The sequence below is a fragment of the Poecilia mexicana genome, unplaced genomic scaffold (genome assembly GCF_051168715.1).
Source record: "Poecilia mexicana isolate PSO_F unplaced genomic scaffold, ASM5116871v1 scaffold_12, whole genome shotgun sequence".
Classification (NCBI taxonomy): Eukaryota; Metazoa; Chordata; class Actinopteri; order Cyprinodontiformes; family Poeciliidae; genus Poecilia; species Poecilia mexicana.
In genome coordinates, this window is record NW_028263381.1 from 18261998 (window position 1) to 18278784 (window position 16787).

At 38.4% G+C, this 16787-nt stretch overlaps 1 protein-coding gene across 1 annotated transcript in view; it reads left to right on the forward strand.

Moving 5' to 3' along the window:
- unm_sa34860 (un-named sa34860) overlaps window positions 1-15920 on the forward strand; it is a 66196-nt gene extending 50276 nt beyond the window's left edge. Inside the window, exons 12-19 of the mRNA XM_014980486.2 lie at window positions 310-495; window positions 946-1007; window positions 5313-5380; window positions 5477-5618; window positions 8529-8678; window positions 11128-11321; window positions 12158-12322; window positions 12458-15920. Coding sequence (XP_014835972.1) covers window positions 310-495; window positions 946-1007; window positions 5313-5380; window positions 5477-5618; window positions 8529-8678; window positions 11128-11321; window positions 12158-12322; window positions 12458-12569 — 1079 coding nt within the window. The 3' untranslated portion in view covers window positions 12570-15920. The remainder of the gene's footprint in view (window positions 1-309; window positions 496-945; window positions 1008-5312; window positions 5381-5476; window positions 5619-8528; window positions 8679-11127; window positions 11322-12157; window positions 12323-12457) is intronic.
- Window positions 15921-16787: the final 867 nt, after the last annotated feature.

Here is a 16787-nt window from a genome sequence, read left to right on the forward strand (position 1 = left end):
CGTCGCATTTGCAGTCAGATTTACCCAACATATTGATGGATCTTTTAACGCAACAAAGCAGCTCGTCTGGATGGCTGCAACATATTTCAGAAACTAAAAGAATTGAATCTGAATTGCTGTTACTTTTAAAATAAGAACAATAGATTGGCACTACTAATTAGCTTTCATATGTTAATATTATACCAGTGTCAGACATAGGTCAAGTATTGCATCTATTTAGGGATTTATTTCACCTTTCTTTTCTTATTTTTCCATTTCCAAACAAGATCATTTTTGAGGCCTGCAAGGATGTCTCTTCTTTCACCGCAGGGGAGTTTGGTGAGGTGTGCAGCGGACCCCTGAGGCTGCCTGGCAAAAGAGAGATCCAGGTTGCCATTAAGACCTTGAAAGCAGGCTACACGGAGCAGCAGAGGCGGGACTTCCTGTGGGAGGCATCGATCATGGGCCAGTTTAACCATCCAAACATCATCCGCCTGGAGGGAGTCGTCACCAAGAGTAAGCCCACCTGAATGATTTCCAAAGCTGATTTTTTTTTTTAAATCCCACCCTGAACCTGTGTAATTCAGTGCCAGAAAGACAAACTGAAGAAAAGGTATTATTGAAGACTAGAGGTTTTCCATTACTCCTGAGACTTTCTTGTTGGTTATGAAGCCTCCACTCTTGTTTGGAGTTTCTGTCAGCCATCAGAGTGAACATTTTTTTGTAATTGATTAGCTGCTGCGGCTTTATGGTGTGCATCATTAACGTTTAGAGCAATTGTGATAAGGGTTGCTTTAATTGAAAGTAATTCCTAACTGATAAACATGTTTTGGTTTTTTTGTCAGTATGCTATTTTATTTTATGATGTTAGAGCATTTATATTTTGTCCTCACACCTTTATATCTTACATAATCTAGTATACATAATTACATAATCTTAGTAAAATGTGTTTTTCATACCTCTCAGGCAAGCCTGTGATGATCATCACTGAGTACATGGAGAACGGCTCACTGGATACCTTTCTAAAGGTAGGTGTGGGAAAAGATCAGAATTCACAAAAGGCAGGTTCATGGGGAACTGATGATGGATAAAAAAAAAACAAGTGTGAAGAGAGCTGATTCGGATAATAATTGGAGTCATAAGTACCTTGTCATTTGTGTTGCTCACCGTAGGACAATGTGTACACACACTAGTGTGTTAAGAAACCTATTTTTATGGCTCAGTGATTCATAGGTGAGAGTAAAGTGGTCCAACAAAAAAGCAATATTTTTTCAAAACTGCTTTAGAGATTGGACTGAGAATGAGTGGGGAATAACAGTTAAATTGAACAAAAGAAAACAAAAAATGAACTACCTCCAGTAAGCCTAACAAAAAAATGATCAAAACTGTGACATCACAAACTCATTGTTTGTGTAGGTGTCTATCTTTTTTAAGAATCTGGCAGTTGAATGATAGTCAAGCTCTAAAACATACTGATTTTGAACATCATGTCGTTTTGAAAGAGAGTTGAAGCATCAGATTCAGACCGTGGATTAATAGGGAAAACGTTTGTGGGGGATCTGCTGCTCTTGCTATTTTTCCAGCCTGTAGTTTTTATGTAGTGTTTAGAGTTTGGATTTGTAAAATCAGGCTACCACAACAATAGTAATCAAACTTGTGAACTTACAATAAAAAAATACAATCACAGAAGATCATCTAATTTTGATATGCCAAGCAAGTTTGTCACCAACTGAAGTTAAATCAATTATTCTTCACATTTTAAGAGAAGTGAATAGCTGGTTCATATAATTGTTTTGATTTTGCATAAAACAAGTCATTCACACGCACATCAATGATGGACTTTATAAAGAAAATGCATTCACTCAGCGTTTGTTCAAGAGATGATCTCTCTGCCAAACATGCTGCAGTATTTACCTGTTATTGAGAAAATGATCCAGACACTCTTATTTTGATATATTCTAAGCGTAATTGACACTGATGTGTTTGTCTTTGTGCGTTTTTCAATAGCAGTCCCACTTCTCTGCTGGTGGAACAGTTGAGAAATCTTGATATAACATCCAGTGATATTAAATATTCCAAGAAGGTGCGGAGGGAATGTGCTTTGAATATATTTTCAACACAGTCTACCTATTTTAGCATCATATCTCACCTTAAATGTGTTGCAGATCACTTTACCAGAAAATTTGAAAGTCATCTGAGCACTCAACTCCAGAATAGTATCTGGGCTGTGAAGACTAGACTTTACTGAGAGCAGAAAATGAACTGTAATTAAGAAGCAGGCTGGCATAGCTCTGAATGCAATGAGCCGTCTCCAGTCTATTCAGTGATTACAATACCAAAAATTCTCAGGTGGCGCAGAGGACTAAATTCTGCCTGAAAAGGGTATATTTCTGAGGTAGGTGGCTAAATAGAGCAGTGTGCAAAATGAGGTCATGTGATTTGGGTGATATTGGCGCCTTGAAGTGTAGTTGTGCTGCAACGGCAAAGCAGATCAGAGCCAAACATGATGTTCTTAGTGTGACTGTATGGAAAAGGGGGATGCTGCGAGGCGATATTCAGAGACAGAGCTGTGGTCAGTGGAAACTGCTGACAGGACTGTATGGTGTGCCTTTGGCTATAAACTTTTATGCCAAAAGAAAAGCCTGGGATATTGGGAACCAGCAGTTGAAGGGCCACAGAAAACCCCGTGAGGTAATTACATGGATGGCTGGTGTACTGAGGCTGGTGTAAATGACACAGTCAGGAGAAAACCAGTGACTGGGCCCAGTCCTGGATTAGCTGTCAGAGCTTTGGACAATACATTGTACCCCTGATAACTCACATCTTTGGCTTAACCTCTCATTTCACATGTAAGTGGGATGCTATGCTGTGGATGGATGGGAAAAGTTGTAGTACTAAAGGAAAACTAAAGTTGGAAACCATCTTGGGGGGAAAAGGAGTGTTGTGGTTCAGCTGGAAACCTGCTGTGGAAACACGGAGATTGGATGAGAGGAAGGTTGGAGAGTTTACATTTGGATTGGAAGGAGCTGAAGCTTAAACTAACAGTGAAAGCTGTCATTGGGTTGAGTAAACCAAAGCTCCTTTTCAGGCACTTGCTGCTTTCCATTAATCTGGCAGGAACTCAAAGTGTCAGCTTTGTCTGAATGAGCGTCCCGGTGCTTTTCCAAAGCAATCGGCAATGACAGTCCTGGGTCAGATCTAGTTTAGCACATCATCAGCCTCTGAGTACCCATATGACGCCTTGCAAACTTCCCGACTTCATAGTTTTCACTATGACAAAAGTAGAACCACCGTTTCAGTTCCTGACAGCATTCTGCATTATTGATAGTGCAATAAAGCCCTAATGAGTTGGAAACCACGAGGAGTCCCATATCACACCACCTGCTTGAGCGGTATAAACATGTTATAGGTGCTATTTTTACCCTGCTTCTCTCCCCCTTTATTTTGTCTAACGCCACAACTGTTTGCTTGTTTGGCTGGCATAAAGAGTTTTTGTGATGTGGCTTACTGTTGTGAGAAAACTGTGATGCCCGAAGGGCTTTAATAGAGTCGTAGACTCTGCTGCGGCTCAACCTCACACACATTCATGACGGTTTTGACAGTGTTCCCGGGTGAAGTGAAAATAAGTTATTTCTTCTTGGGCTAAATACAAATACAGCGCAGTAAATCCCTTTTTACTGAACAACTAAAGTAAGTCATACATATGGGGGCCAGCTTAGGTAAAATGACATTGTGGGATCTCAGTGTAGCACTGATGAGCTAAACTATATTCTTTTGCTTGAAAACGTAAGTCTCAAACTAGTGTGAAAGATTACTTCTTTACCTCTCGGCTGACTTGACACGGCAGTTAAAAGAAGTTGAGAAAATGAGCATTTTCCCAGAATTAATATTTGTTACAAAAAGGTTAATCAGAAATTAACCACTTAACTAACAGTTGTAATTAATTATTTAACTTCTAGACAACGACTCAATGCATTGGTTATTATATCTAACATAGTAATTAAGCTTAAACCGTTGAAGCTGATTAGGAAACTAAAAGCAGCCAAAAATCTGTCAGTTTCACTGCATTGTAAAGGAAAGTTGTTTTAAAGCACATTTCTGGGTTTTGGTCCATTATATATATATATATATATATATATATATATATATATATATATATATATATATATATATATCAAAGAAGCAAGAGCCAAACTGGGGGGAAACGCAATAAAAAAATCAATGAAAAATAATCGGCCAGCTTTTGGTAACAGACTACCACCAATTGCGCTTAGTAAAGGAAATCGTTCTTTTGCTCCAAAAAGTGCTGCTGTTCATCTCCGTCGGTGGAAGTTGAGTTCATCCTGGAACAGGCAGCTGCTTGGTCTGTTGGTCACATTTAGGATAGCCGAGGTCTTTTCAGACCTAGGCTATCGTATATTGAGATTCCTTATTTTGGATTTGGAACCAGCACACTGTCCTGTATGACAATGTTAGAAATTAGAAAACCCATGTCAGTAGGGCAACGCATGTAAGCACTTAAATCTCTTCTTAGTTGGCGTGTCTCTAAAGAAGGGCACATTTTCAACGACACAAGTCTGTACATCCACAGAGAACTGGCTTTGGCAAGATGCTGATAAAGCTAAACCCCATTTGAAGTGTTTATTTATTTATTTATTTATTTATTTATGATACCATGATGGATGTGCATTTGTGCATTTCCATTGATTTCATAATTTTCTGAAGCATTTATGTTGTACATCTCATATTTAAACTGACCTTGAGAGAAATTTAAGTCTCTTAAGGATGGAAAATGCTGCCACATGCACAGAGGTTAATGTGCATTTCATTAGTAGTCCTGAATGCTTCCTTACCAAAGTTGAGTTGTACAGGTTAAAGCTGGGTATGCAGAGAAGTGTTTGCTATTGATTCTACACTGTAGGTTAATTAACTTTGCGGTTAGGGCAGCCTGGAAAGAAACAGCGGATCTTTCAGTAGCATTGCCATCCCATGTCTGCCAGTCTTTCTTTGTGTTTTTGTTTTACGGATTCACTTCTACAAACTGCTGACCTTTGGACTTACAGAACAAAAGACATGTAATTAGATTCAACCAGATTTCTTCACGAGAGTTTCATCACAAAGCCACGGAGATGAGCCAAACTAAGAATTCTTTGATTGAAAAACAAGAACATCATAGAAACGTTTTACAGAGGATAACGGATTTCTTCTCCTTTATCCTCTGTATTTTAACATTATATGAAATCAGTTTGATGTATTCAATAGATTTATGAGTATGGGATCTGGATGTCATCAAGCTTATACCTTCCTGTGTCCTGAATTTTTGTTCGCTCTAGAAAAACGATGGTCAGTTCACGGTTATCCAGCTGGTTGGTATGCTGCGGGGCATCGCATCTGGCATGAGGTAAATATTGTTTTGACACAAACACATCTTGAGGGAACTTGCTAACCACGAACAATTCTTATTTTTTATTCTAACCATTGTGTCGAATCATTTCAGATACCTGTCAGACATGGGTTATGTCCATCGGGATCTGGCAGCGCGTAACATCCTTGTCAATAGCAACCTCGTGTGCAAAGTGTCTGATTTTGGTCTTTCCCGAGTCCTGGAAGATGATGCAGAGGCAGCATACACCACACGGGTGAGGCTTAACACGCTACTTTGTGTTTATAAGATTTTAATGTTTTATATTATGACTCTATGTATTATGACTTACAGTAAGTCATCTGCAAATTCCAGTTTTGATTAAAGATGTCGGTATTGGAACAAATGCTTTCTTTGGCCTGCGCCTTCTCTCACACTTTTCAAGTCGGTGATAAACTCGGTGGTTCTTGAGTTGTTTTTGAATGATTGTACTCTTTTTTTTTTTATATCTGGAAATCAAGAAGGTTGAATCCTTGCATAATGTGGTATCTGGAAAAACTAATGTCCAAAGGTCAATTAACACACTTTGGAGCTAGTTTTGTAGCAACGCAAGCAGGAATAAACCTTCTACACTCACTTCAACCATTTTTAAAAAAATCTATCCACAATGTTTTAAAGCCAACTATGTGCCAATAACATGTATGTCTGATTTGGTAAATGTGTGGATTTGTGGAAAAATTCACAGTAAATTCAAACTTGCGCAGGCAGTTGTTTCCTGAAATCACTGAAGATTTATGTCATAACTTCCCCCTACCGTGGAAAGAGAAAAGTCCAAATGAATCATACAATTTGTGTGCATCTCTAGTGTGTCAAACTTTGGAATAAATAAAGAAACTCAGACACAACACAGCTAAAATATGCATGTGTATATTCACGCACTCACACAGCTGACAGCAGCCGGCTTTAAATTGAGCCGTACATCCTCGGCTGAATGTCGTCTTGCTAGCCAGAGACAGGCGGCTTCCTGCAAGTGGAGGACCAATTAGTACTCGACTCGGGCTCCACAACACTCAATTAGCACCAAGTCTTTCTGCCTTGGCGCCAAATATCCTGTCACTCACTTCTCACTGCCAGGCCGCATCCCTTCTCGGTCTCTTTCTTTCTATCGCTATCAAGCTCCTCGTTCCCCTACAAGTGAGAATAACATGATTCACATCCTTGAAATAATCAGACTCCGAGATATCCTGCTGCTGTATTCATCAATACTGCATCAAGTTAATTTCACTACTCATCAGCTGAAAACACATTTTTCCTGTGGAACTCAGCAGTGTCCCTCTGAACCCTTTTTTTTTTATATCTTTACTAAGGAAGCATTATAATGAAGATGAGGGAACATGAGTAGAGCAATCTCAGGCCCCCGACAGTTTGGATCAGGATTTCATGCAAGTGGGGGAAAGTTGTCCCTGCAATGGCGTTCCTAAATCTGTATTCATTAGCATAGGAAGTGTCTCAATTACAGTTTGTTCTTGGTTGCTGTCTGAATGCAACGAAAATATTTTCTTTTTCTCGGTCTGCAGCTGTACTTATCAAATGATTATTTGGAACCACAGGGTGTGGAATGGATTTATCTAACATTAAGGAATTATTCAAACAACTACAAAGCAATAGATGATAGAATGAGATTGCGTGGTCTAATCTGTGCTTCTTTTCAGCAGAGCTTGTACTCTGTACCGTGTATTGACAACACCGGCTTCTTCCGCTGTAAATGGTAATCACAGGATTAAAACTTACAATTTATGCAGTGTCTTAAACTGCATAACAATTCCCACTTCTTGAAATGTTTGCCTTTTGTTTTATTAGAGCTAGGAAACTCAAACTAAAAAAGTAAAAATCTAAAAAGTATACTTTTTTATTACAGTTAAGAAACACAAAAGGCAGGTCAGGTTGGCCATAAAGTTAAAACTGACAACCTACAAAGACATGGTTGCACAAGATGAGGAAAACACGTAATAGTAATACTATTGCTAAAAAAAAAAAATAGTGGTGATGAATGAACGATTTGGTAACATTTTTATGGCTATTTTGTGTTTTTGTAATACCAATGTACAATGTGTTCACTGCTTGGGATGAGCTTCAGCATTTCAACCAATAAAAATATATCAAGTGTGGTATTTAAGGGCGTTTGGAGTCCATTAAGCTAGTTAAATATATTACCAACATGCCAACTGTGAATCACCGACATTTGAAATATAATGGCATATGTTGGGTCCAAGCAGACCTTTGCAATTATGTTAGAGGTGGGTGGATCGATCCAAAATATCGACAATATCGATGCCAAGTCACTATCGGTATCGGATTGTTAACATGGTGAGATTGATACTTTGTGGGCTTAGAGTCCTGAAATTTTGTTTCATTTTTGTAACGTGGTTTTGTCACTGCTTCCAAGATAAATTTCTCCTATGGGGGACTAATAAAATTATCTTATCTCTACCTCAATAAAATGCACGCCATGTAGGGGATGGAGCAAATATTTTTAAGAAGTTGCTTCGGTCAGATGAGATTAAAATGTAACTTTTTATGTATCATCATACAAAACACAACACCCTGAACACATTTTCCCCAAAACGATGCCTGGGGTGGTGGTTCACCTGCCAGGAGGAAGGCTGTAGAAGTGGAATCCCTGACTGTCTCTCTTCTTACTGCTGTTTACTCCAGTATCACCCGTGGTGTTAAGTAGGTCAGTGTGCCGCATAGAGCTGCACTTACAGCCACTATTTTCAGCTGAATCTGCTTGCGACATTTCCTATTCAGTTATTTAGCACAGTTTTTTTTTTTTTTTCTTTTGAACATTGGCATGTGGTATTAATAAATGCTGTGATTTGCTATTTGCAGCACGTATGATAGTGATGAGAAATCAGCCAGTTGGGACTGTAGGGCATTTACAAACACCTCATGTTTCTTAACTGGCTAATTACTGCGACTGATTTGGTGATGAGCCCTACTTTGCATTCCTATTTTTCCTGTTCTGCTGTAGTCTGTTTGTTTTTTGTATTTTTTGTCCTTTATTGTATCATGTTCACAAATTCTTGTTAGGACATGTGCATATGGCTGCTTCAGTGTATAACAATTGGGTCTTCAAATAGACAGAGATATCTAAATCATTATTGAATACCATCTTTTGCTGCAGGGAGGGAAGATTCCTATTCGCTGGACAGCTCCTGAGGCGATTGCATACAGGAAGTTCACCTCCGCTAGCGACGTGTGGAGTTACGGGATTGTCATGTGGGAGGTTATGTCATATGGAGAGAGGCCCTACTGGGATATGTCCAATCAAGACGTAAGTTTTGTGAAAAGTAATCGTCTTACGGATGCATGTTTTAACAACAACAGAGTATATGCTTGGATACGTAGTGTTTCCTCATATGTACTCACTACCCAGCCACCCACTCATTTACACGGGCAACATATGTGCACACAGCCCCTTAGTGACCTTTCTAGACTCCTCCCTCCTTTTGGGTATTAGGCTGTCTATCTCAAAGACTAGAGAAGGGTAGGAGAGGAGGGAAGATGAGGATGAGTGGGAAGGAGAGGAGAAGACGTTTGATGTTTAATTGAAAGCGTTATGCGGGATTTTCTCTGATCTGCACAAGAAAGTGTAGGCTCGAATGTTCGTTCTCTAAGCTGTTTCCTTCTGTCTCCCATTCTCTCCCTCTCCCTTTCAGTTTCTCGTCCTCTCTTGTCTCTCTAAAATGCAGTTTTTGTCTCTGTTCTTTTTCTTTTGCCTTTCGTCCACCCGCTCCTTCTTCCTCCCTCCTCAGTCTCTGATCTTTGCACCCTGCTAGTGTGAAGTGCAGTCGTTCTCCCTCTCAGCCAGCAGTGATGTCTGATGCGGTGCTTTTTTTTTTTTTTTTCTTGCACTTTAGCTGAAGTGTATGCATGCACTTCAACGCATCTGTGTGTATTGGAGTGTTATCGTACGAGTCTTTTGTGGGAATTTAACCAAAGTAAAGGCTGTCATGAACTCAACAAATCAATTCCCTGCAGCGTCTTGCACTGGTGGATCTCAGCTGAAAACTCCTGCCTGCTCTCCACTGCAGGCTCCAACGGAAGGAGATGGAGTTTATTTATTATTCATTCAACTCCGTTTCCCTTTATATAAAAAAAATGATTTAGTACTGCATCTTCTTAGTTGCAAAAATGAGTAACTGGGCTATGCGGCACAAGTAAACAAGCAATTCAATGTCCTGTTACTCTATGCTGAACGGAGGTCCGGTTGCTGCTTCATGGAGTTTAAAGTAAGGTCAGATGAAGAGCACAGAGACATCCTTGGAGCAAGTATTAAGATATAAGATGTTGCGGGATGGAAATCTATTTCAAAATAACATTGCATTCATGAAGTGTGTCACAGTCCTACTGTGGAAAAGTTAGTACTTGTTGAGTGCTACATCATGTTTTGCTCTTGATATTTATGCCTCAAAATAAAGAGGTGTGGACAATTTTGAATGCAAAGTCCTTGCTAGTACAAATGCCCACATGCCAAGATGAGATGCATCTGCCATAATCTCATTAACTGTAATAGATGTATACTGACTTGAGCTGTAATTTGTAATTATAAATAAATTCATCAGTAAAAATTCAGGAAAGTCCTTATGATTGTCGTAAGGTATTGCACATCTTCTAAGCATCTAAGATGTTTTCAATGGACCGCTATCAGTGTCTTGAATGAAAGAGAAACTGTATTGGCCTCTGCAGCTCTCGGTCTGTCTGTTGACCTGCCCTACCCACTCTTCTCAAAGATGCCAAATCATGGACTGCCTGTAGTTAGAATTTTGGTCAGGTGAAAGAAAGCATTTTTCTTACTCTTAATGAGGAGCAAATGTGGATATAATCCACTTGTGCTATCTACAGCACTTATAGATAACCCACTCCGTGTAGTTTGTCCCAGATGCAGTTAGTGGAGGAGATGTTTATGCATGTATCTCAGCAGCAAATGAATCATGCAATAAATATAAAACCAGTGGTATTTTCTTTGACTATAACAACGAACAGATATGATGTAAATCATTCCAGTTGATCCCTTCAACCACACTCACTCACCCACTACAGGTGCAATGTGTGCACTTCTTTGTGGCCAAATTTATTGCATTTTCATATTTTAGTGTAACTTTTTGTAATCTTCTAAGTCAATCACAAGTTTAAAAACCACATCAGACAATAAAAAATAAATAAAAGAACAAATACAACATGCAAACAATGTCAACTTGTCTTTTCTGAAGAAGAATCTTTTGATGTCCAATAAAGTGCATGAAACCATTTTTGCAAGTTTTGTTTGACCATCAATACCTGGAGCCAGATGAAACATATTACAGACAGAATTATAGACGAGTATTAACGAAACAGAATCAGCATGCTAGCATTAGCGAAGCTCTTCATCAAAGTGCGGTGCATGAACAGATCGTCAGCTGGAGACAGGAGTTTGAGATTGCTGCTGTTTATGTAGAGTCAGTTGTAACTTAGCCTGTGTTATAGCTATTGCTGTGTTAAAAAAGTAGATGAGGGAAACCGAGGCATTGTAATACTGATGAAATATAGTGCAATATTTCACTGAACTTCAAAGCAAACATATTTTCAAGCATTTGAATGCCATTGATTGTGTTAATTTTAAGTATGCAACTTAAAATACTTGATACTAGAACACAACCAATCTTTTGTGGCTTGGACTGATAGGAAATCTTTCTCGTAGCAAGTCGCCCTCATGTGTCTCTGTCTCTTTGATTTGCTGGCAGGTTATAAAAGCAGTAGAGGAGAGCTACAGGTTGCCTGGCCCGATGGACTGCCCCGAGGCCCTGTACCACCTGATGATGGACTGCTGGCAGCGGGAGCGCAGCAGTCGGCCTAAGTTTGATGAAATAGTTTGTCTACTTGACAAGTTTATTCGCAACCCATGTTCATTAAAAAAGTTGGTCAATTCCTCACACAGGTATGGCAGGACGATCCACAGCCACAAATTATTTTTGACAAAAACTCCTAATTAAATCAGCTTTGACATTTTGTACACTTCAGTAAAAACATTAGAAAAGTCAATTAATAAGCATTGCTTCAGTTTAATGTTTAGAATTTCCCATTATGTATAATTCATCTCTGTCCAATTACATAAAGTCGCTTATGAATGCCATTCAGACACCTAATGGCCTTTTTTTTTTCTTTGTAAAGCTTTAAAGTGAACTTCTACATGCATACATATTGAAGCATGCTTAATAAATTAAATTAGTGCCGTGTCTAATATACAATGACATGTGACAGCTGTCGAGATTAAAGGCCTGCCTATAAGCCCAGACCTTTTTCTACAGCAGGCTCCCGTTCCTGCTGTAGCATGGAAAATGTTGTTACCTACTGTGAATGTTTCATTTGATAGCATGGGGAGCTCTATTTGTCAGCACCAAGAGTGAGCTGAATGATAAAGACTTTTGAGGGGGGAAAGCATTTGCAGCTTTGTGTGGTGGTGCATAGCTTGCATTATCTGTGAAGCCTCACAGGTAACTCTTGGGACTGATGGGTTGAGCTACGGGCTATAAAATCAGTGTGTGTAACTCTGCGCACATCTAGGTCTTACAATTTATAATAACGTTATGAAACGCATCCTTTTGTCTACTTGGACCACATGTGCTTAAAATTATTTGAAGAATTTCTCTTTGTTTGACAGTAATCTGTTTAGAGGAGGCCACACACTGATTCGCCACAGAAATGCCGTTTGTAGTGGATAAATTATGTTTCTGGAATTGTTTTTTTTTCTCATAATCTTCATCCGTGTGCTAGGGTCTCCAACTTGTTAGTGGAGCATGCCAGTGTAGAGGGAGACTGCGGCACTCGAAGCAAGACTATAGGAGAGTGGCTCGACTCCATCAAGATGGGCCGGTACACAGAGCTCTTCATGGAGGGTGGCTACTCTTCGCTCGAAACAGTTGCTCAAATGACATCAGAGTAAGACCACTTTCTTTTGGGATGATTTAAATAAGACGTATGTTAATTAAAAAAATAGATGACTCATGTTTTAAAGTTTTATGTCGTCAGATCGCATTGCAAATACCATTCCATCGTTTGCTCACTGTGTTGCAGAGATCTCCGGAGAGTAGGAGTCAACCTGGCCGGACACCAGAAGAAAATTATCACAAGTATTCAGGAGATGAGAGTCCATATGAACAGCACCAACTCTACCGTAAACATCTGATGCATATGTACAGGCATGCACACAAATCAGACATCCATATGCGCACACGAGTTAAAACCGATATTTTGGACCTAGCATGAAATCAAAGAACTGTTGGACCTAGAACGGCTTAGCACTTTGTGGAGATAAGGAAACCCTATGTTCTATGGATCTACACTTGATGATCTGCAAATCTGGTGAGTTTTATGTGTGGAGCTCGTGGAGATAAGAGCTAAAACCAAACTGAAGTGGACTGAACGGTGCTATGCGAAGGACTAAGGAAGGCAAACAAAGCTGGGTCTATGGGATGTTTTTCATTTGACTTTTCCCAATTTTCTGGAATTTCCGGATTCGTACATGATTTGCACTGTTTGGATTCTCTCAGATCAAAGTAGAAACAAAGATTTGGCCCCTTTTTGGCTGTATCACATTGGAGTTTTCATAAAGTGGGCTCAAAATGGAACTTTTCTAATCCGTCTCAGGTGAGACGAGCCCACCTGATCGGAACAGAACTTATCCACTAGCCATAGCTTTGGACGTACACTACCTTTTACAAGTCACGGAGTTGAAAAGAAAATCTCCGGCAGGGCAAAAATGGTGGACCAAGAGCATAATTATTAAGTGTGAGTTGCTGGTTTAGCATATTGATCTAATTTTTTGTTTTTGTTGTTTTTCTGTCTCTGGGAGGTCGTAATGCCACAAAACATCACCAACAGTCTTGCTGCATAATCCATTTACTTTTAAATGTGATTCTCCAGCGTAAAACAAGTCATGAAAGAAATGCGTCATTGAATAAAGATGATAGACTTTAGGAATAAGGTTGATGTAAGACAACAAATGAGCCTTCTTTGGTTGATTTGGGAATGTTCCTTTGCCTGAATGTGAACATTGGTAGAATATGGCAATAATCTATCTAGTCTTTAAACCCAGCTTCTGAATAATGCCAGAGATTGTAAAACATTCAAGCCTGAAAGTCTTTAAAGACTTAAAATGTCCTTTTAAAATCTTCTATTTATTCAAATCCAGAAAATTACTCTAAACTCCAGTTGGTTTATTTCGAAAATCAGACACTTGATAGATGCATGTTTTAATAAAATATTACAGATTTTGCAAGCCCTTGCCATAACAGCATACAAAATTTGCATATTTTCAACCCATGCTGTGGAACATTTCACACATAAGCAAGAACCTTTGCTTATTCTTTCATTGTTTGCTCAGAATTAACAGACGAATCTCTCCGCCAGTGAAACTCGACTGGAGTGATTTATCATTCCTTTTAGGAGTTTTATGGAAAGTTGAGAAAATCTTCATGGAAATATTGAATATTTTTGTGTTGGCCCTGCCTGTCATAATCTGTGACTTTTTTTCCCCCCAAGGGAGCCTGATGAGTCTAACGGGATCGTTTAATGGTGTTCTGGTTTGAGACCTTTTACGGGATCCCAAAGCAGCTTTCTCTGGTCAGGAGTGCATTCAGCGGTCTTTACCAAGCCTTCACTTAGAAACCGTAACTTTCAGGTACCACAGAAAACCCTCGGTAATCTGTTTAGTTCACCGCGCCGCAGAGTATCTCTTCCACGCTTGTGTGCCACACCGCAATAAACCTCACTCTGACAGGACTGCTGTAATTTAAAAAATAAATAAATAAAAAAAAGAACGCAATATTGATAAACTTGATAATCATTTATTTATTTGTACTTGTTTAAAAAAAAATTGTGTGGACAGTTTTGTTATTGTGCTTTCTCATGGACTACTGAGCAGCTCCCTACATGTCTTTTCATGTAAATAATGTACTATACATTTAAAGCAGGGAGCATTGTTCCTTTGTTTACCGTCATGTGGACAACTTGACATTGATTATACATCTCAGAGTAGGTCAGTGGTGACTGACGCTATGAAGCTGCATTTCTGCTTGAATGTCCTGGTGGGGGCTGACGGCACATTTATCTCCTACCGACCGTTTTAAAAAGGATGTGCAGAAAGAGCAGATTTATCTTTTTTTTTTGTTTGTTTGTTTTGTTTGTGGTGGTTGCATTTTATTTAAAGTTCCAGTGAAAAGCGAAGGAATATATTACAGGAACCATATTTTTGCTTGAACTGATAGATTTCCTCCCGCCGCCCTATTTTATGGTTTAAAAGTAAATGATGTCAGTAATTAGTCAAGTCTGTGCTTAACTTAAACTTCAGTATAGAATAATTTCATTGTGAATTATTACTAAATCTTGACCCCTTTGACTACAGTGTCCACGACAATGAGAAGTATTCACACTAGATCCATGTTTGCAGATGACTTGCTTCTATATGTCTTTGTCCATTTAATGTAAAGCTTTGGCATAAAGTTGGGAATGAATATTTATTTCTGTTTAGAGATGGTTTTACTTGACCATATGAAAGCACACTACAAGAATGTAAGGTTGTAAAGGGTTGTTCCACTTTTTTGAAGAGCATGTTTAGCTTTTGAATGCATAAATTCGTGCTTACAGATCAACAGTTCAAATGTTGATTGTAGAAAATGGATAACTTCCTGCTGTAAAAGTCTCGGTTGATTGAATGTAAGATGGGGTTTTTTTTTAAGTTCTCCAAGGGTTGATGGTGTTTCTAAGAGTAAAAATGGTCCAAGTGAACGTTTTCTTCCAGGAAGCATAGCATCTGCATAGTCTCTTTAGTCTTCTCATTAGTTGTGTAGCTTTTGTCTTGTAGATTCAAAGTCTTTTAATTTTACTATAATTTTTCAATCTATTATTTTGTAACATTTTTAAACTTTTTTTTTTTTTTAAAAGGCAGTTAAAAAATTATTTTAAGAGAACACAGAAATGCAGTAAACACTTGCAGACTACTGTGGCTATGCAGATTTGTTTGTTATAATGCATCAATAGTATATCCAGGAGTGTTGAATAACTTAAATCAAAATGTAACGTTTTCAGCTGTTGTACAACCACTCTTTCTGGCTTAATGTTAAATTCCACGCGTGGTGCATGAACAACTGGTGAATAATGCAGCCATATAAGTGCCTCGCATCTTCTAAGCACTGTTGTTTCCTCTCCTGTCAAAAATATTTTGTCCTAACTGTGCCCCAACTTTGTACAATATTCATTCTTTGCCAACAATGTCTACAGGCAATAAGAAGAATGTCAAACAACATGTATGTTGGAACTAATTTAATTTGCACTTTATGGGAATTTTTTTTTTCTTTGACTGTAACGTCTATATAGGACTTAACTTTTAGTTTTTAATTATTTACTTTGTAATCCATTTCCTGATGATGATGATGACATCACTTCATACTGTCGATGCTTCCCTGGACATAAAAGTTGACAGCTAAGCACAAAGAGTTGGTAATATTTTTCAAAGAAATTAAAGTTATGGAACTGTTGACATATAGAGCACTGTTTTCTTGTGTATGACACGTCACACCTTCAAGGTACAAGCACAAGTTTTTACAAAAACCTATTTGGACAGTATGTGGATCATGACTTTTTATAAAAGATCATTACCACAAGTTCTTGATGTCAACAAGTTTCTTCCAGACATTAAATCTCACCGTTGTAGAATTACATTAGAATTATTTCACCCACGTAAAGTGAAGAAAGTGTGAAATTGGGCATAACTACACTGTTAAAGATGATGGTCTGCAAGTGTTTTGTTTGTATTTTTTCTCTGCAGTATTCTGCTGTAGTTCTACATTTGCTGGGAGCCAAAAGAAAATTCCACAAATTGCTGAAGAATCAGGCAATAGTCAATTATTTAACATCAAATTATGAAACCAAATTTGGAGCCAAATTTAAATTTCACAATGTAATTAGTCAAAATAGCAGATTATTTTTAATATACAAATATGATTTTGGTGGAGTGCTCTTTTTCTTCAAATAAAATCTCTGGATGCAAATGCAAGGTGTGAAAAACTTGTGGTAGTGTAGAAGAAGCAATAATAATGACCCATTACAGGAAAAATGTTGTGTATACAGAGACACATAGGGAACAAGATTGCACTTGCATCTGAAAAGTTTTAATCGTTAAACAACCTGAACAAGACATCTGAAAACCTGTAAGATAAAAAATTTGTTGTAATAGTAGTGCACACATTGTTTTCTGTTTCAGACCTCCAATTTATAACATGTCTTTCAACAAGATATTTACATTAAGATAGTGAATCAAGTTAAAGGCTGAAACTTGCTTCCATTTGCAAGAATGTTTGTAATAAACTGGAACTTGATTGATCTTTCCAGTGGCCAACTTCATCTC